The sequence below is a fragment of the Phoca vitulina genome, unplaced genomic scaffold (genome assembly GCF_004348235.1).
Source record: "Phoca vitulina isolate PV1807 unplaced genomic scaffold, GSC_HSeal_1.0 scaffold14, whole genome shotgun sequence".
In the NCBI taxonomy this organism is placed as follows: Eukaryota; Metazoa; Chordata; class Mammalia; order Carnivora; family Phocidae; genus Phoca; species Phoca vitulina.
This window is the reverse complement of record NW_022589717.1, coordinates 24,119,137-24,139,718: the sequence shown is the minus strand read 5'-3', so window position 1 is coordinate 24,139,718 and position 20,582 is coordinate 24,119,137. Positions and strand designations below refer to the sequence as shown.

Here is a 20,582-nt window from a genome sequence, read left to right as displayed (position 1 = left end):
GGGCCAGGAGCGAAGTGGCAGCTGTGTGGAGAGAGGGGAGGGAAGGGGAGGGGAGGTGGGGGCCCCCCCCCCCCACCTGCAGACCTGCCCGGAGCTGGCTGAGTCGTGCAGCTGCGATCCCCCCCCAGAACAACTACTATGTATCAGAAACCCGTACACAGACATGTGCCCACCACACAAAAGCTTCCGAAACAGTACTTCCCTCGCTGTGCGCCATGCACTCTTTATTCTCTTCTGAAACGCTGACCGCAGCTCAGCAAATGGAGTTCATCACCCACTAATGTGTGGCAGCCCACAGTGTGACCTCCACATGGCTGCTCCCTCGGCTCGGATGCTCCTCTCCCCGCCTAGGCCTGGAGGACACCTCCTCACCCTGCAGGGAGCAGCTGAGGTGTCCCTCCCTCCGAGACTGTCCTAGCAGCTCCAGACTAGGTCAGAGCCCCAGTAATACACTGTACATGTTCCGTGTGTGTGTGTGCATGTGTGTGTGTGTGAGAGACAGAGAGACAGAGACAGAGAGGGAGACAGAGAGACAGAGAGGGAGGGCGGGAGGTTGACTATGACTCTCCCTCTCTAGTCTAGGTTCTACCATGACACAGGGACCCTGCACCCCCAGCACCGTGCCCGGCACATGAGGATTTGTTTAAAGAATGAATCAGGGCACCTGGGTGGCTCAGTCATTAAGCGTCTGCCTTCGGCTCAGGTCATGATCTCAGGGTCCTGGGATCGAGTCCCACATCGGGCTCCCTGCTCAGTGGGGAGCCAGCTTCTCCCCCTCCCTCTGCATGCCGCTCTGCCTACTTGTGATCCCTTCTCTCTCTCTCTCCCCCTCTGTGTCAAATAAATAAATAAAATCTTTAAGAAAAAAAAAAAAGAATGAATAATCAAATGAACGAGGTATATGCTTTCCAGGTGGTCTGGCAACCAGTCACCTTCTTTGCTCCCTCACTGATTTCTAGCCTGAAACTGGTCCTCAGAGCAGGATTTTTAAAGGCTCTCCCTTATTCCAAATCCCCCAAGCTGGCAATGTCAGCAGAAGCTGCTGTCAGGGGAAGGGGACTGGATTCCATGGGAAAGGCCCCCAGAGGTTGTACAACTTGGGGGCCTCCATGGAAAGGGGCCCCAGGCTCAGGACAGAGAGCCTGGAAGGGAGACTCCCAGCTGGCGAGTGCCAGCCAGGTGCACCGGGGAGCTACTGAACCCTCAGGGCCTCACGCAGCCTCCTCCCCTGCAAGATGGGGCTACCAGCACTTAGCCTGGATGACTGCTACAAGGAGTCTGTAAAGTAGCTTATGGAAGAGCACCTTGGAGGTGCTCATTGTTTCTTTATACACCACAAACGCCCACTCCCACACAGAGTAGGTATTAATAGACACAGGCTGAGCAGAAGAGAAAGAAAGGCAGTTCCCCATGAAGCTGGAGGTGAAGGAGGCCTGATGTGGGAAACCAGGCGAGGTTGAGAATCCTGCACCAATCCTCTCGCAGACCAGGGGGCTTCTCCACACCTCATCTGCTTCTTCTGCAGCCCTCATCTCTCCAAAGGGCGGGAGAAAAGGGTCACCAACGTAGAGAGGGGACTGAGGAGACTCTTGCAGTATCCAAGAGGTTGGAAATGGCCAAGGGCTGGGAATGGGATGGAGGAGGGCCAAGCACCCATAGCTGGGCTCCCCAGGCACAGGGAAGGTGGCTCAGAGGTTACAGATGAGGCCTGTGAGGGTCTCACCACCTCTGTGAGGACCCAGTCCCTCCTGGGAGCATCAAATCCCAAAAGACCCATCCTAGGCTCCCCGCTATACTTGGCCGATCAAACCGCTTCCTCCAATGGCAGAGTGGTAGTTTCATGTGTTAACTTGGTGAGGCCATGGTACCCACGTGTTATTCTAGATGTTTAGATGTAATGAACAGGGAGATCAGTAGACTCTGAGTAAAGCAGATTATCGTCCAGGATACAGGTGGGCCTCGCCTAATAAGTTGAAGGCCTTAATGGAACAAAGAGTGGGCTCCCTCAAAGAAGAGGGAACCCTGCCCTCGCACTGCCTTTGGACACGGACTGCAATGCCTCCCTGGGTCTCCAGCCCGCCAGCCTCCCCTGCAGGTTGTGCATTTCCCACAACCGCATGAGCCAATAGCGGTCTATGGAAAACGATTCATTCATTGACAGACATATCCCATGTGTTCTGTTTCTCTGGAGAACCCTAATGCAGGCAGTTTCGGAAATAACAGCCTCATTTTGGGGGAAGATTCTGACTCCAAGAGGCAGTGAGTATAAGAGAAATGAGGTCCTGGCTCGAACCCTGGCTCCTTCATGACTGGACAACCCTGGATGATTGACTTCATCGCCTCTGACTGCCACGCTCCTCATTTTGAAAAGAGGGGAAGCAGTAACTCATTTGAAGTTGCTGCAAAGACTAAAATGAGACAATTTACATGAAGTGTGATGCCAGGCATCCGCCAGGTCCATGCCCTGTGCAATGCAGGGAAGTATGTGTGCGGGTGCCCGTCCCTGTGGACCGTACCCTACCTGTCAGTGTCAGCTGCCGAGCCCCTGCCCGCCTCACGCTGCGGGAAGGCCAGGGCACGCAGCCAGACAGCTGTGAGGAACTGCACGTTTGTGTCCTCCCAGAATTCATACACTGAAACCCGGACTCCCCATGGGATGGGATTAGGAGGTGGGGTCTTTGGGAGGTAGTCAGAGTTAGATGAGGTCATGAGGGTGAGGTCCCATGATGGGATTAGTGTCCTTGTGAGAAGAGACAGGAGAGTGATCACTTCCTCTTCTCCCAACGCCCCTCCTGCTCCCCTCACCGTGTGAGGAAAGCAGGAAGGGAGCTCCCACCAGAACCTGACCCTGCTGCTGCCCTCTCGGAATGCCCAGCCTCCAGAGCTGGGGGACATACATTTCTGCTGCTTAAGCCCCCCAGTCTATGGTGTCTGCTCCAGCAGCCGGAACGAAGACAATAGGTATGGGGTCACGAACACTGTGAGCAGTGAATACCCTCCTCAAACGCTCCCAAAGGTAGTGGGCACGGGAATGCAATGCGGTGAGTGAACTAAAGATAATTCCCCCCAGTTCCCTGACATTGGGCTACCGCCGGCCACAGTCCCGTGGGCCACAGGGCAGGAGCTTGCTCCCCACACCGAGGGGCTGTGCGGAGGCAGCTAGCTGCTCCTTACAGACTCCCATGCCGCAGAGCTGACACAGCAAGGTCCTCCTCAGCAAGTGCCGCGGGGCGCTAACCTCGTGCCAGGGTCGAGAAAGGGCCCAAGCTACACACCCTGTCCTGCCGCTTAGCAAGCCACACAGCCTGAAGAACCCAGTATGTGATGACAGTTACACCAATGCTCTCTAGTACAACTGTTCTTACTGTTATATATATAACCTAAAATTTACCATTTTGATCATTTGGAAGCATGCAATTCAGAATAGTCACAGTGTTGTCTAACCACCAGCACCATCTCCATCCCAGAGCTTTTACCCCTTCCCAAACTGAAACTCGGTGTTCCTTAAACACTAACTCCCCAGCCCCCTCCCTGGGTTCCTGGGACCCTGCATGCTACTTTCTGTCTTTATGAATTTGCCTATTATAGATATTTCATATAAGTGGAATTATACACAATTTGGCCTTTTGTGGCTGGCTTATTTCCCTTAACTTAATACCTTCAAGGTTCACCCACTTTGGAGCATGTCTCAGAATTTCATTCCTTTCACGACCGAATATTCCATTATACATATATCTACCACATTTTGTTTATCCGCTCATCCGTTAAGGAACATTCAGGTGTTTCCCTTTTGGCTACCGTGCAAATGCAGCTGTGAACATGGGTGTCCAAACACCTGTTTGAGTCCCTGCTTTCAAGTCTTCTGTGTGTATATCCAGAAGTGGAATTGCTGGACTGGATGGTAACTCTGTGATTCATCTGTCTGAGGAACTTCCATTCCATCCTCCCGCAGCTACGTGCACCATTTTACATTCCTACCGGCAACGCACAAGGGTTCCGATTTCTCCACGTCCTTGCCAGCGCTTGCTCTCTTCTGTGTTTTTGATAACAGTCATCCTAATGGGTATGAGGTGAAATCTCACTGTGCTTTTCCCACGTCCTCCTCATTTACCGTCCCATAACAACAGGAGCACAGGAGCCAGCGGCAAGAATAATTTGCAAGAAGCTTTCTCCAGAACCGAATATGGACTCAGTTCCAGTTTGGGTGGGTTTTTTTTTTTTTTAGCATAATAAAAACAATATATATGACAAATATTCAAGTATTATGAAGCATCACCATAATACAGTGAATACCGGGAAGCCACCAGCACATGACCAATACAGGGGCCTCGTCCTGGGTTAGTTCCTCTGCTTAGCTCACCTAATGCCCCCACCACCTCGAGGTGACCAGTAGCTTGAATGTTCTATTTCTCATCCTCTTACCCCAGCTAGGTTTAAATCACAGTTTCATCGCACATGCACAGATCTCTAAATAATATGCTATTTATTTTGCTTATTTCAGAGCTTAGCCAGAACCACATTACATACAGCCTTCTGGCACTCACTTTTTTTTTTTTTTTACTTAACATGTAAGGATTCCCACAGGTACAATTGTTAGAGTACAGGAGTACAATTGTTGGGTTGTGGGGTCTGCACAGATTCAACCTGCCAAGATAATGCTAAATTGTTTTGCAAGGATTACTCTTTATATATTTGAGATCTTTAAAAATGAATCACCAGGAGTTTTAAAAGATTAATCTGGGCCACACCTGCTCCCCAAGGCATCGGCTCAGCCACATATCCACATGGAAATGAACAAAGTCGGGGGGGCGCTGCTAAGAGATGGCCAGCTCCCAGAAACCCTCCCACCAGAGGGCCCCCCTCTTCGTGCCTGGCAGCCTACGGAGGGACACCACTCCCCAGTCTGACGGGAGGGTCTGCCAGCCGAAAAGCTGCCTATCTGGAAAGAGAGCAGGACTGACTGGTCACCAGGCAAATGTGCTTCTGGAGTTCCCCGGGCCCGGAGAGAAGGGAAGGTCCATACGGCAGTCACAGGAATATAAGCTGCCCTGAGACTTTACAAACACGGCCCTCCCTGGGGGATATGGGAGACACTGCCCCTAAACAACCGCTAAGCATTCATGTGTCTACAATACAGATCAATCTTCAGCCTACAATTTAAACTCGTAACTTACGTCCAGGTCCACACGGTAAGAGCAAAAGAGCAATCAAGCTACTTCATTACTAAAGATCCCTTTCTCTTCCACACTCTGCTTTAGGGTTTCTCACTGTTGTATATATTACAAACCACATAACTACTGATGATGCGGCCCATGGGCCACTTTGACCTGGATTTTGTCTTTACCAAAGGCCACTGAATGCCATAAACCAATTTTCTTTGTTGCCCATATGAGGTACAAAAGGGGATTATACTGCAAGAGCATTTATGATAGCCGGTAAGGCTCCAGTGGACAAGCAAACACAGGGAAAAGGTCTCGGACATTTTAGAGGCCAAAGTATTGCTGGTGTGCAGAAAAGAGGTGGTCCTGGCCACATTCCTGTGGCTGGTGCTGTCACAGCGGCCACCCGGAGCCCTGCCTCGCTCCACAGAAGCTGAGGCCAGACGAGCTGCCCTTCTGTCCTACTCTGTGTCGGTCCCCGGAAGGGAAGACCCCAAACCATTCAAGGAAGAGCTTCACTACACATCCTAAGCAAGCACACAACAAATTATGCATTTTCTGCTAAGAGATCAATTATGCACAGAGATGAACGTGCAGAGTAAAAAGAATGAATCCTGTTTAAGGGCCTTTGACTTTCCGTACCCTTTAAGAACTAGCCCTAAGACACCGCGAGGGTCACGGTGTAGGTTCTGAATGCGTTCCTCTGTGTCCGCCGTGCTTCTCTGTGCCGTCACTGCAGGAGGGTCACAGGGAGCACACGCAGGACAAGGAGCTCACATAAAATAAGACGCTCACATACTTGTGTAGGAGAAGGGGGCAGCCGACCTGAGGGAGAAACTGAGGAACCACTGTGCCAGGGACCCAGCCAGAGCTGGACACAGCACTACAGAGCACCGAGTCTGAGGAACACAGGCCTTGGCTCAGAACGGAGCCGGTCCCTGGCGCCCCACAGTGCGCCAAGTGTGGCTCCCTGCTCGGCCCCATCCTCCACGGACGTCTGCGCTGTTCTCAAAGCCCTACCCACACCCGTGGCCCAAGATGCTGCCCTGACACCGCATCGCTCTTGTAGACATCCGTGAAGATTAGGATGGAGAATCTGATCCAGAGAGAACTTAACTCGTCCAAAGGCACAGAGAAAGTAGAAAAGCCAATCTGATCTTAAGCAAAATAACTGCAGGGTTGATGATCCATAGTTACCTGCTCTCATCACGCTCCTCTTCCTAAACACAGTGAGATACTGGTACGTGTGCGCGTGTGCGCGTGTGCGTGCGTGTAGGGACCTCAGAGGTACAGCAGTCAGCCTCTCGTGTCAGACATCTGTTAGCTTTCCCCTGTTCCCACGATGGCAGAAACTGGATTTGGTTGAGGTCCTGACCATCACTCACGTGTCTGTGTGCCCAGAGGAGGGGTCCCTGCGCCCAGTGTGGTTCAGATTGCCCTGAGCCCTGGCCAGTGATGGGTTTGGAGTGAGCATCTGACCTTGTTCTGACTATTGAGACGTGAGGGCAGGTAAACGAAGGAAGAAGTTCTGGAAAAGTTTTCTCCTTCTTAAAAAAAAAGAAAAACAAAAAAGCCACAAGGATGAGGCACCCCCTCTGCGAAGGTCTAGCACAGCTATGATGCCTGCACTGGCGGCCCTCCCGTCCCCACCGGGGAAGCCAGCCCCTGTCCACAGGCTGGGAACGGCTCAGCAGAGATGCATCTCCCGTGAGTTTGATGCGATCTTTGAGAATGTGAATTAGCCAACCCTTCCAGACTTAATCACTGTAGGAGCTAATCTATTCTCACGACTGATAGCCAGTTGTATCAGTTTCTTGCAGCCAAAGGCATCCTAATAGATACACCTTCTACCAAGGTAAACATCTGATGAACAATATAGCCTAAGGGATTTCAGAAGCTCCCAAACAGGTCTAATCACCACACAATGTAAACGTTCACCATCACCTCTCAAATGGGTGGGTTTCAACACTACTGTCTCAGTGCTCTGTCCTGCCACGCGGTGGGCCAACATGTGAAGGGCCTGGAGTAGGGCAGATTTTTTACCATGCTCTCCTGGCAAAATCACATGTGTGTGTGTCATGGTGACAGAGGAATGACCTTGCTTCTACTCCAAGAATAAAATTTCTCCATAAAGTATAATTCTGCTGTATGTGGGGTTCTGGCGGGAGTGTTGTTTGTTTTCTGACACTATCAGGAGTCCCTGGCTCTCAAGAGTACACATCACACACAGAAATCTATTCTAAATGAGGCAACTTGCGGGGCGCCTGGGTGGCTCAGCCGGTTAAACATCTGATGCTTAATTTCACTCTTGATTTTGGCTCAGGTCATGATCTCAGGGTCGTGAGATCAAGCCCCACATCAGGCTCCCCACTGGGTGTGGAGGCTGCTTAAGATTTTCTCTCGCCTTTTCCCTCTGTCCCTCCCTGCTCCCTCTCTAAATATAAATAAATAGGCAAATTGCTTTCTAAAAGACAATCACCAGCAAACACTGCATTACTGACAATATACCACTAGGTGTTGTGTTGATATATTCCATATATTCCAAACATTCTGGCTAACCCACCTTTCCATTCCAAGCATCTAAGATCCTCACTGCCTCCCCAGAACTCTTTTGGGCAGCTCCACCCACATGCATCACTGTTTCCACAGCAACCCGTGAATTTCAGAATGAGCAAGACTGTTAAGGAAGAAATCAGGAGATGGGGGAAAAGAGACAAACAATGAACCATAGGAGAAATCTGTGAAACATTAAGCCAGGCAAAGCTCCTAAATGCTTGTGTGTGAATATTAAAGACTGGGATAAATCCACACCCTTGCTTCAATGTACAAAGTCAATACCCAGATCCAGAGATTCACACACTATTCAAATGAGCAAAGATCATATAAAACAAAAGAATGGCATGGAAACTATAAACCAAAATTTTTTGACAAGAGTCCTCTTCTGTAACCCAGATCTGGCAAACCTGACACATTGAGGAGGCTTGGCTGGGGACTCTGGGAGAAGAAAACAAAGGATGCAAATTAGAAGTATTTCTTAGTTCCAAGTGGCACTGGCTTCTCTACATCAGGAGAAAGATGTCCTGAGCAAAGATTCACAAGAGTTCAAAGGGCTGGAGAATCATCAAGATGAAAGCAGAAGTGGAATTCCATAGCCCCCCCCGCCACGCCCCCCTGGCAGCCAACTGGGCCAGCTCTCTCCTGCCCAAAGGGTCAAGGGATGGACGTGTGCCCCTGACAAGCCCACAACCAGTGACTGCTTACTCCAGATTGTAGACATTCCGAGGGGGGACAGAATATATGCTACCACAGAGCTCCCACGGACACTTACCATCCTCAAAAATTGCTCCTATTTCAAAAGACAATTCTGAGCTGTGTTCTGCTTCACACGGATACACTGCTCGAGCCTTCCGACTGACAACGCTGAGAAGGGAACATGAAAGACATGAATTAAAAGGTGAGAAACCAGGAGGAGAAACCTCACCTCCCCCCAGCCCCACCCCTTCCCACACCTCATTTATACAGCACCAGTGGGACAACTTCCAAAAAACAAACCAACCAACCAACCAACCAACCAAATAGCAGTGAGGTGAACATCGGGCACATCTACAGCACTTGATTTTCAAGTAAATGATGGGTTTCAAATTCAAATCTTTCTTCTGGGAGCTTCTCTGAGAAGCTTTCACTGAACCTCATCACCTAATTCTCCTCTCTGCCCGGTGGGATGCCCTTTTCCTATCGTTCAGCATTATCGGAGCCACAGGGTATGTTTACTCCTAAGCACTGCGTTCATCTATTAGGAAAAGCACCAGTATCTTGAGACAGAAGGCGAGGCAGTGAAGGGAGAGGTGCGCGCACTGAGTGACTGGGGGCAGTGCTCAGCAGACATCCCTCTGTCCACGCGGACAGTCTCCTTCCACACCACTCTGGAAGGAGTTTGTTGTTCTGCACTGGGTCTTCGCTATTTGACCCCCTCCGCCTGCCTCCAAAAGGCATTTCAAGGCTCAGCTTCTCACCACTTGTCAAAATGCCCTCTGTGCCCTTCTGGGGAAAGAGCACACCAGAGGAAGAGGGAGACCGTGGTGTTAGCCAGATGCACACTGAAGCAGAAGGAAGTGCCCCACCTCACTGGAGTGGGGAGAAGCCCGTGAAGACAAGAAGAACTTCAGCCTCCCACCCAGGATGAAGGGCTTGCTAGGCCAGCACTTCTGCGAGGACCTGAGCAAGCCTCTTTCATGCGGGGAACATAAGAAGCTGCTCAGGTTGATCAAGCCTGTGTGCTGCCCCTGTCTTCGACATCATTTTCCATACCCCGTACCTTTCCAGCGGCTTGTCCACTATGGCGGCAGGCAGAGAGAGGGGAGAAGGCGGTGGCTTGGGTGAAGAAGGTGTGACCACTGGGCTGCAGCTTGGTGTGGTTGGGGACTGCGTGTTAAGCCACTGGACCATGGGTGATCTCGTCTGGCAGGGACTGCGGATGGAAGTTTGAAGGACAGGGTTAATAGTATAAAGGCCACAGAACACCAAATACGTGACACCCCATTCCTAAATGGCTAAGACGATAGCTTCCTTATCTCCCCCAATGACTAGAACAGGACAGAGTTCTCACTGGTCTGTAGCCCCAAGAACCACAATCCAAAGGAGAGATGCCTTGTACTTCTCCAGGTTCATGGAGAAGATCGAGTCTTGTCCAACCTAGCACCGTATCAGTTCACTAATTAGGACACTAGAATCCAACTGCCGTGACCAGTTACTTGGACTTTTGAGGTGCTCATGTTCTCTGCTTATAAGGAAAGTGTCAGAATCTACAGTCAAACTCATGACCTGTCGCTCCAAAAACCCAACACATGGCCTTTCAGTGTTTAAAGCCGTTTCATCTGGTCATACACACAGGACAACTCAGAAGAAACTGCCCCTAGGAATCAAGATTCCTCTAGAGCAGACCAAAGACAGCACTTAAGAGAGAAACCCATGAACAGCAAAAATCTTTGGGGACCTTAACATTCCCTAATATTTGCAAATTAAAAAAAAAAAAAAAAAGCTAACGTAAAAAGGTCAGTGAACAGACTCACGGAGGGGCCTCTAACCATGAAAAAGAAGGCAATAAATAGATGCTGATCTGAATTAAATTACTCTTTAATTATCTCCAAACTGGAGGCTTGTGACTATGGTATATGAAGCTTACTTTAAAAGCACAGTGATGAAAACTGCTCGTTTCAACTACATTTTCAACACACATGCATTCAATGGCTGCTACACCCAGATGCTCTTCACCTCAAATTCACCCTCTTCAGCTAAAACCAGTTTCCGTGAGCAGCTTCCTTATCCTTCCCCATTCCTGAGCATTACCTTTGCTTCTTTCCTCTGCAGCAGAACTAACATCAAATTCAGTCCATTTTTGCTTCCAATAGCCCCCATGCTGTCCTCTTCTCTACCTTCTCATCACGTTGCTTCGTGCCTATGTCACCACTGTGGTCTCCTGGCTCAGCCCCCAGTCCAAGTCCTCCAACTCGAGTGGCTCAACCAGCCACCCTCAGCCACCTGAGACCCAGTCTGCCCCATCCGTCTCCCCAAGAACGAGTGCGTTCCCCGACCTGTCCTCTGCCTGCTCCCTGATGGGTCCTGCACTCTGCCTCAGGTCTCTCCTCACCTCTCAGGCTCCCCAACCCCTCTGCCAGCCCCAATCTGTCCCTTCCTCAGCTCAGCTCCAGGCCTGCCTCCCTGAATGCTTCTCCTTTGGTCTAAGGCACAGATCTCTGAAGGCAGAGCCCAGTAAGAAATAGGAGGGCAGGTTGGCAGGAGTTATTCTGTGATGGTTTCAGAGATCTTTCTTGCCTTTGGGGTAAAATCAGGTCTTTAACTTCTTCCGCAGACCTCAGAGAGCCAGGCAGAGTGCTAGGCATGTGAAGTCTTCCACGAACATCTGAACAACCATTCTACCACTACAATTGGATTTTACAAATCAAGTACATGAAATATTGCATTACTGACTTGATAGATATTTAGTACACTAGAAGGTCTCCTATCCTTTGACCAGTAAAGGGGAGAGGGGCTCACATTTTAAAAAACATTATTTTTTGAACAATTTATTTACAATCCCCCGATCCAGCCAATTCATGTGGAAGTCATAAAACCTATTTCATAACCAAGCAAAAAAACCTATAAATCTCAAATGATCTGTATTACCAGCACCAAAATCACTCGATGCCTTATCAGAAAATGAACCTTAAGTGGTGTCTTCCTAATCAGGAAGGGAGAAGAAGGCGTGAGTGAAGCTCTGACAGAGAATTTAAGACTGCACTTAGCCAAACAATTGCCATTTCATCTCCCAGCAATTATTCAAGGTGCTTGGAGGGTGGTGGCGGCAACAGATGAGAGGTTTTACCACACCCCCATCAACGCTTCCAGGTCATAAATAGCCTAGTGATTAAATGATGGCCATCCATCTGCAGAGAGGGAGGACAGCTACAGGATGAAGATAAAGTAACAATGGTGACTATATTTATAAGGCTTTTTAAAAATAAAGATCATAAATTGTATAGCTATTATCTACTTAATCCTCACTTTTTTTTTTTTTTTTTAAGTGGTTTGCTTTTTTGTAAAGGAAAAACACTCCTTTTGGAAAGTGAAAGAACTGTTGGCATAGCGGGTGTTATAAGTCTAAGCCTATCCCTTAACTTGGCCTTCTCCACCCTGTCCCAAAACAGGGACTCAGACTCAGCAATCCTTGTTCAGGGTCAAGTTCTCAACATTAGCCATTTTCGTTTGCTTTCTGTGATCTTTTTGATGTCCTTCAATATACGATGTGCTATGTGATCCAGCACTGACCAGTTCACCCAGATAACCATTCAGACTTCCCACTGAGACTTAAGTTTCTATATTCAATTTCCTGGGTTTCCCCCTACAGCATCTCCGAAGCCTGAGCCAGTCACTTCTCCTTCGGATTTCAGGATCACACACGGGCAACTTTGTGAGGTGGAATATTCAAAAGAGGGAGCAAAACCCAAGTCTGGAAACAGTCTCAGTGGGGAGGAGGCATCAGAAGTCACGTGGAGAATCGGAAGTCCTATGGAAGAGGAGACCTACGTGGCAAAACAAAGTTTGGAAAACAAACAGAACAGCTGCTGGGTTGGGTACTAGAAATGTTTCACAGGCTTCTCCACTGGGAAAGAGTGAGGAGGAGGCAAGAAGTGGTTAAGTAAATAGAAAGTCCTAAAATGAGTTCTCACCTCAGCCAACAGAGGTCCAATAACGACATGTCTCATAGGGGTCTCCCACAAGCACACTGCCCGAATTGTTTTTAAAGGCAAGAAATTGTAAGCATAAGCTTCTTTATATAAACCACCTCCTCCTTTACAGAATTTGGTGGGGTCCTTTGTTTGTTTTGGGGGTTTTCCTGTAATGAAGATCAGAAATTTTTTAACTACAGTTGACCCCTAAAAATGCGAGAATTAGGGACACTGATCCCCATGCAGCCAAAAATCCACATGTAACTTTTGACTCTCCCCAAAACTTAACCCTTGCTAATTGCCTTCTGTTGAACTTCGGAAGCCTTACCGATAACAGTCAATTCACCTATATTTTGTATGTTACATTTGCATTATGTACTGTATCCTTACAATAAAGTAAGCTAGAAAAAATGTTTTTAAGAAAATCGTAATGAAGAGAAAGGACACTTACACTACTGTACTGTATTGAAAAAACCCACATCGAAGTGGACCTGCGCAGTTCAAACCTGAGTGTTCGAGGGTCAACTGTATTTAATGCTCCAAATACACTATTTATATTTTCCCAAAAAGCAGCAGAGGAAAATATCGTTTCTGATATTCTCTTTCTCATCTCTGATTTAACACATTGGGCATTTTGGAAATGGCAGACCCCAGCAAAGTTCTCACAGTTTTTCTCAGCCTGAGCCCTCAGAGAGAATTAAGCCCTAAGGCATCCAGGTACATAAAATTAACATCTCTCCTATACATCTAGAATGGTTCCAGCTACCCATGTGGTGAGAGACAATTCTTGATGGGCTTCTCGTGTTCTGCACTCCTACTGAGCAGAGGCATTGGCTGCCTTTCTCCTAGACTATCTTTCCAAGGATGTCTGTAGAGCAAACAGCCTGGGGAGATAGAGACTGGGTCTCCCCCTGGAGAAAAAAGCAGGCTTTACTGCTCATCATAGAAGATCTGGGTTTCCTAAGCTCTGGGTTCCTCTCTCCTAACACTCCGCATGCAGGTATCATCCGGCCCATGGGGCATTAGCCTGTAGGAACTAGGAGTCAGGGATCTGATCCTCTGACTACTACTCCTGCTATGATCAGCAGTCTTTTGACCAGGAGTCCCGCATCTTCTACCAGTATCCATGAAACCACAACAGACAAATGTGGTGGCTTATAAGCAGAATAAGATTTCAGACTTCAAAGTTCTTGACATTCACATCTTTAGGAAAATGGAGAAAATATTCAGGCCTTTTCTTCCCCCCCCGCCCTTTTTTTTGGCTGTGGTTCAGAGGAGAATCCTTTCCTTTTAAAAAAAGAAAAAAAAGTCTTTGGGTTAAAAACCAAAAATGATGGGTAATCTAAGAATAAAAAGCTTATTACCTGCTAAAACATAATGAAATATTTTCAGTGTTCACTCCTACCACTTCCCAAATTTAAGCATCAGAAAACATTTATATCCTTCTTCCTGCTGCCCCTTTACAAATTTTTGATGAGTAGGACTGGCATGATCACAAACCACCCATTTTATTTAATGATGAGCTGCAACCAATTACAACAAAGTACCTAAGTGCCACATATTTCCTGAAAGCCAGCTTGTGGTCTGCAAAAATGGAGGCAGAAGTCGACTCTTCCTGAAAAGCTCAGAAACCACATTTACCAAAACAGAAATAAGTTAAAGGGAAGTACTAATAACTGTTTGTTTGCTAGCTTCCCAATTTCACACACTAAACTGAAAGAGCCTTCTTCTGAATGGACCCGTCTCCATTTTGAGCGCCGAAGAGCCAAGATCCACCACCTTCCTTTGAGGAGAAACATTTCCTTCTCAAATGGCAACAAGAGGGTTGCAGAAAAACACATAAAGATTTCATACTGCTAACTCAGAAACTCATTCTTGAAAATACTTACACTGAAAGCCTATCTGGCTATTCCTAAGGCAACAGAGACATCTCCTGTGCTCTGGTGGGGGGCGGGGGGGGGCGCGGGTTGGGAACATATAAGCGGGGAGTAGAATGCACATTTTTGAAAGTGCTGAGAGACCTCTATAAAAATAATAATAATAATAATAAAAAATGCACACTCTTGCTCTGGAGTCTGTATTTCAGGGAAAGACCCTGTACATTTCGTGGTGAGCAGGAATAAACCCTCAGATACATAAAATTATGACAGTAGCTGTGTATGTATATACTTTACAGTTTATATTTATAAAATGTAACATATCAGCAATATATGCTGCTTCCGATTCAAACTGTGACCCAATCTTTTCCAATACCAGACTCTACGCTCCATGCATATTAAAAACTTTTTTGGCAGCAGAAGAGCACAAGCATTTCAGCAATGGGGGAGGGGAGTTAGGGCCTTAACTGTTAAAATTGGACAACAGCTGCACCAGTCACTGGAGAACTACTGCATCTAGTGAACATTTCTTGCATAACACAGACGGATCAGGCTTTGGGCAGCGCTGGCGACACAAGTGCCCGATTCTGGGCTCTTTGAGCAATGAGCATAATTTAAAATATTCAAAGGACATAGAACAGGGAGAATACATATCAAGGAAAGAAATGATTGCTTATATGAAGTGATTAAATTGCCCCCCCAACCAAGATATTTGACTCTGATTATATGATGTCAGAATCACATCAGAAGTTTGCGTTGGAATGAAAGGTTTTAAAACCTCATTTGCAAGGTCTCCGAGCAGAAGCTAACACATTAGTGAAATGATCTTTCATTCCAGCCTGGGAAACGTACAGCCAAAGTCTAGAACGACTGTCCTGGGCAAAAGTGTTTGAAAATGTTAATAAAGACAGAAGGAAATATTGTAGATCTGTATATTATGGGAAATCTCTGTTCAAATAAATGCCACAGTTATCGCTTAAGTGCCAGAGAGGGAGAATCCCACCGCCAGCACACTGTCGGTTCCAAATGAGCATACTGAGGGGACAGCAGCAGCAGTGAGCAAACGCCTGTGACAAGACAGTCGCCCTCGTCCAGGGCTGGGCGAGGACGCCTTCACTGCCCATTAGGAGACTTGGACGTGGACCTAGTTCACTCATCATTTACGGCCCGAGAACTACCTGTCAGGCCCCATGCTAGGCCCTGGGGACACCCGGGGGACTAGGACATCTGCTCTCCATGAGTGCCCAGTCAAGTGAGTAGAGAATGACAAGCTGATAATCATAACACAGTGTGATGACTGCCACGTAGAGAGTTGCCCAGGGTCCTTTGGGAGAACAGAGCAGGAAGCATCCAGCGATCACGCGGACCCTGGGAAGGCTTTCTGGATGAGGCGGTGTCTGCCCTGAGCTGATGCAGCCAGGGCCAATATCATCGTCACCCCTCCACACCCTGGCTCCCGCGAGGCCCAGCCGCTCGCTCCAGCACTGGGCCGGACACGTACACGCCGATGCACTTAGTGCCAGCCGTGCTCCCATTTCACAGAACCTGCGAGAAGAGCATCTCAGAAAGCTGACAGGGATCTGCTCAAGGTCATGTGGGTGCTAAAGCCCGTTTGACCAGACTGCACAGAGCTCACAGCCTCAGGTCCTTCTGAGTGGCTGGAACAGAATTCAAGGAGAGGAATGGAGGAGGGCGGGAGTCAGACCCACTGAGGGGGCACGACTGTGTGCTAAAGGCAAGGGGGGGTGGCTACTGAAGGACTGTAATCACACAAATTACAAGTGCGGGAAGCGCCACCATTCCGAAGAGTGACCTGGGTTCCCAAGCCAGCTCTGGCTAATCTCCCTATGCTTTTTCCTTTTGTTTTTGGAAGCACAGAGGACACTTCTCACTAGCTAGAGGCTGTGGTAAGGAGAAGGAGAATGACCTCAGAGTGCCCGCTGGAGGCTGGTGCCCCATGACATTGTTAGCCTTGGCTGAGGGCCATCCACAACTGAAATTTGGGTAAGTATCAAGCTCCCTGGTCTCAGTTTCCTTAACGAAAATGAAAGGAATCATCAACAGGCCAAGTGGCTGTACAGCTTCAGTGGGGTGCCAGGTGTGAGGCACCCCCACAGTGACGGGCTCTCACCGAACCCTCGATAAATGAAGCCCCTATTATGAGTATTAGGTACTTCGGAGTCAGAGGTCACTTCTGCTTTCCAGGGTTATGTCATCACGAACAAATAATTTTCTTTACCCAAAGACAACATATAAACTATTTCAAAGAGGAAAAACTGGAGATATTAAGTGGATGTCACCATTAAAAAAAGGGGGAAAAAAGTCGCTGGATGCTGTAAATGCCATATGGTATCCTGGAATGGATCCTGGAAGAAAAAGGCAGGAATGGAAGAACTAGTGAAATCCAAATCAAGTCTCTAGTTAACAGTCATGTACCAATGTGAATTTCTTATTTTTAATAAAACTGCCATGATTCTGGGTAAGATGCTGACAGCAGGGGAAGCTGGATGAAGGGTCTAGAGGAATCCCCTGCAGCGTCTTTGTAGCTTTTCTGTAAATCTACAACTATTTCAAATAAAAATTTTAAACAATAGGTTTAAAAAAAAAAAAGAAAACAGCCCCATATAAACTCTTTATTCATTCAAACACTAAAGACCTTTTGAAATTAGGATCACACCCCTTGAAGACATCCAAAAGCCACAAGGAAACCTTTTGCTTGGTTCAATGACAAGAAAAGATTCATAAGGGTTACGTTTAAAAATCACCTACACTGCCCATCTTAAGGCCATTAACCTCACCTGTTGAAACGGGGTTTTAAGAAAGGTGTTTTTTCCAAAAAGATGTGTTTTATTTATAGAGGAGATCGAGGTCAGCAAACTTTGTCTGGAAAGGACCAGACAGTAAACACATTAGTGTTTGCAGCCATACAGCTGCTCTCCCAGCTCCTCCCCTCTGCCGTCATGGCTGCGCCAGAGCAATCACAGACGCAACGTCAGTGACTGGGTGGCTGTGTGTCAATAAAACTTTATGTATAAAAACAGGCAGAGGTGGCCCACAGCGTGCTGACCCCGGCATTAGATGGACCAGATGAGAATCCATTTCGGAGTGGAGAGTTGGGGGAGATGACAATGATGGCAAACTCCCGTGGGCCTGCGAGGCCCCTGCCCCCCCAGCCCCTGTCTACACTAGCTTTGTGGCGTGGGCCCCCCACTATGTGCCAGAAGCCCATCTACCAATGCCCAGGGCCTGCCTGCAGCAGAAGCGCTCCTCACCAGCTGCTCACGAGCACCTCCCATGCACGAGGGAGACAACAATATATCAAGCCAGCACACAGAAGCAATAACTCGATCGTCCTTGAGAAAAAAGTCTTTTGCAGGAGAGGTGTGGGCCGGGACAGGGGAAAGAGCCCCACAGGAATTCATTCGAGCACAGCTAAGACAAAGTCTTTTCAAGTTGGACCCGGCCACAGTGAACACGCAGTCCTCCCCTCCCGCTGTGAGGTGCTAAGGCTCCTGGCGGTTTCCCTCCTTAAGGAGAAAGGACGCCACCACCTAGTCATCCTAGAGATTACGAAGTTCACTCCACAGGTGGTCATTTTCTTGGGTTTTGCTATAAAAGAACTGTCTCAGAATTACAGCTCTGACCCATCTTTCACTCAAAGAGTGTTCCCTGAATCCCATTTTCCTTCCTTCCAGATGATCACTGGAATCAGGTAAGAGGGTTGAACTTTAGCCTGCTAGCTGAACAGAAAAGGAACTGAAGCTTCATTTCAGAAAATGATGGGGCATTAGAGGCCTTAGCATTGAGGTATTGCGGGATAACTGACAAAAATGTTTCTAGCAGCTCAATTCTTATGTGGAAAACAGGTGCGACCTGGTGTGAGGCCCGCACATATAACACAGGACCTCCCAAGCGCAGCTCAAAAGGGGTACAGCAGTACTCTGCTAAGAAATACCCTCTAGTTACTTACCAAGCTGGTTTTATGAGTTACCTGTTCTAATAGTAAGCTAGCCATACCGCTCAGAATAATTCACAGAGTGGCCTGGTCCCAGTGGGCACGGCATGCCTTGGTCACGCAATATCCAAAGACCCTATTCTCAGAGGGTTCTACAAAGGGGGTTCCTACACAGAGAGGCAAGGAGAGGAACCCCAAGCGGAGTCCTCCTGGACCAACCTCTAAGGCTTCCCCAGGACCAGAGAGGTTATTTCCCTGAGTGATTTAGTAAGGAGATTCTGGAACTCATGAACCAGGAAGTCGGGCCAACCTAAACTAAGAATATCAAATTAGGTTCTCAGATGGAAGCAATCCAGACAGGTGGCACCTGGTGCTCCCAGGAGAGCCGTGATTGGGTTTTATTAGATGTGATACCTTGAAACCTTACAATCCAGAGGGGCAGCTGTGATTCCCCTTTTACAGACAACTGTGCTAAGCCCTGGTTTGTTTAAATCATTTATAGAAGGCCTCCAAGGTTTTCAGAAGCAGAAGGTGGATACAAAGCCAAGCCTGTGTGACTCTCCAATCAATGCTTTACCAGTCTCAACGATCTTCCACTTTACAGAGAACTCAGGAGGTCCTTGCCTTCGTTTTGATATGAAGATGCTGCCAACCAATCCATGCAGAGCAAATGATAAATTAAAACAACAAAGAACAATGAAACATAGTAATAATGAGAAGACGTAATTTGTTCTTTGAGTTAAACGGGAGAAAAGCTACGACAAAATTCCGACGTGTGTCTTAGTTTTAGGAAGTCCACTTTTCATTATGGGGCTTTGAAGCTACATGAACAATTAACATTCTGCACAGAAAATAAAACCTTCGAATTTCAGAACCTGTAGTTACAGCACAAGGGAAGACGTGAACCGGGCCACACTCGAATCCAAGTACACGGTACAAATACCAAAAATGCCCTAGCAAGACACACGGGTCGTGTATGGAAGGCTGTGAGGATCATTCCCATGGAGCTGGAGAGAAGATTCAAGGAAAGAGCCAGGACCAAAACTCTACCCAAAAGAAAGGAGTGGGAGTAGACATTTGTGGTCGATGGCCAAGTACACGGGCCCTGAGATTAGCTTCAAGTGCTCTACTGAAGCTAAAGAGAGACGACCAGATACCACGTTACTCAGAAAAAAAATTATGGATGCTGCTCTATTGCAAATTTTCAAATTTCTAAGCCTCTCAGCTCTGTTGTTGGGGAGGATGCCCTCCTCCCCAAATCTCAGCCAAAGGTGTTGGATGATGAATATGCAGCAACCAGATTCAAGTGTTTATCCCCCACAGATAATTATAAACCAAAGCCACAGGATCTAATGTGGGGGCAGAGCTCCCTCTTCAAAACAAGGGCAATGAGCGGCTGACAGCCACTGTGATCTCACTGGGTTTCAGATTCGAGGGAAACCTGCACTTCAAACAATGCTCTCATATGCACCTAGATAATTTCAATCCCTACAATACAGTAAGTCTAAGGACACCATGATCACTGGGCAGACAGATCAGGGACAAACTCCACCTCTGTCCCTTATGAGTCTTGAGGCTTGGGGCAATTTTCCTACCTCTGTGTTTTGATTTCCCAATCTTTAAAAATGAAGATATATCTACCCCGCTGGGTTCATGTAAGGACTAAGATGAAATATCATTTATAAAGTGGCTAAAACAAAGTCTGGTGGCCCCCGATAATTAACGCCCCATTGTTCTGAGAAATGCAAGAGGATAAGTATCTAATCAAGCCTTCTTTTCAGCCTCTAACCACCAGCCACTGATGAAACAGAAGCTTCTACTCCCTGTAAGTCCCCGATGCCCCAAAACAAAGTCCAGAAAGGAGCCATCCTCTGAGCATAATTTAAAAGGCTGCTTTGGGCTCACAGCCAGGGAACACGCTCCTCCTGCTCACAGGCCCTATTCTTCCTTCACTTGAGCTATCTGAGACTTCAATCTTTCTGAATCCACCCAGGGACTTTGCTGCTCACTTAGGTGTGTGTGTGTTGGGGGCGGGGGGAGGGGGCAGGGACTGGCTTCCAACTCACTCTTCACAGTAGCCAGCACCAGAAAGGACATCCTTCCATATGAAGGTACTAGCTCAACTAGAGACCTCAATCCATGGAACCCACCACAGTCTGTAACCAAAGCCAGCCTACAGGTAAGCAGAGAAAAGTGCTACACTTATTAGGATACAATCTCCCCCCTAGCTACTAAAGATGCTGAAAATTCCTATGATGGACAATTCATTGCTTCCTGATCTCTTCTTAAATTTATGTAGCTTTCCTCCCCTTGCTACAAAAGCATTATGTGTTCATTTGAGTCAAGTTAGAAAAAAAAAAAAAAA

General features: G+C 47.7%; 1 protein-coding gene across 1 annotated transcript in view; it reads right to left on the bottom strand.

The window, feature by feature from the left end:
• Positions 1-20,582, bottom strand: part of ARHGAP10 (Rho GTPase activating protein 10) — a 314,093-nt gene that overhangs the window by 1,469 nt on the left and 292,042 nt on the right. The window contains exons 21-22 of the mRNA XM_032412959.1: positions 9,475-9,627; positions 8,488-8,579 (exon numbers count right to left, since the gene is read on the bottom strand). Of these exons, the coding sequence (XP_032268850.1) occupies positions 8,488-8,579; positions 9,475-9,627 (245 nt within the window). The remainder of the gene's footprint in view (positions 1-8,487; positions 8,580-9,474; positions 9,628-20,582) is intronic.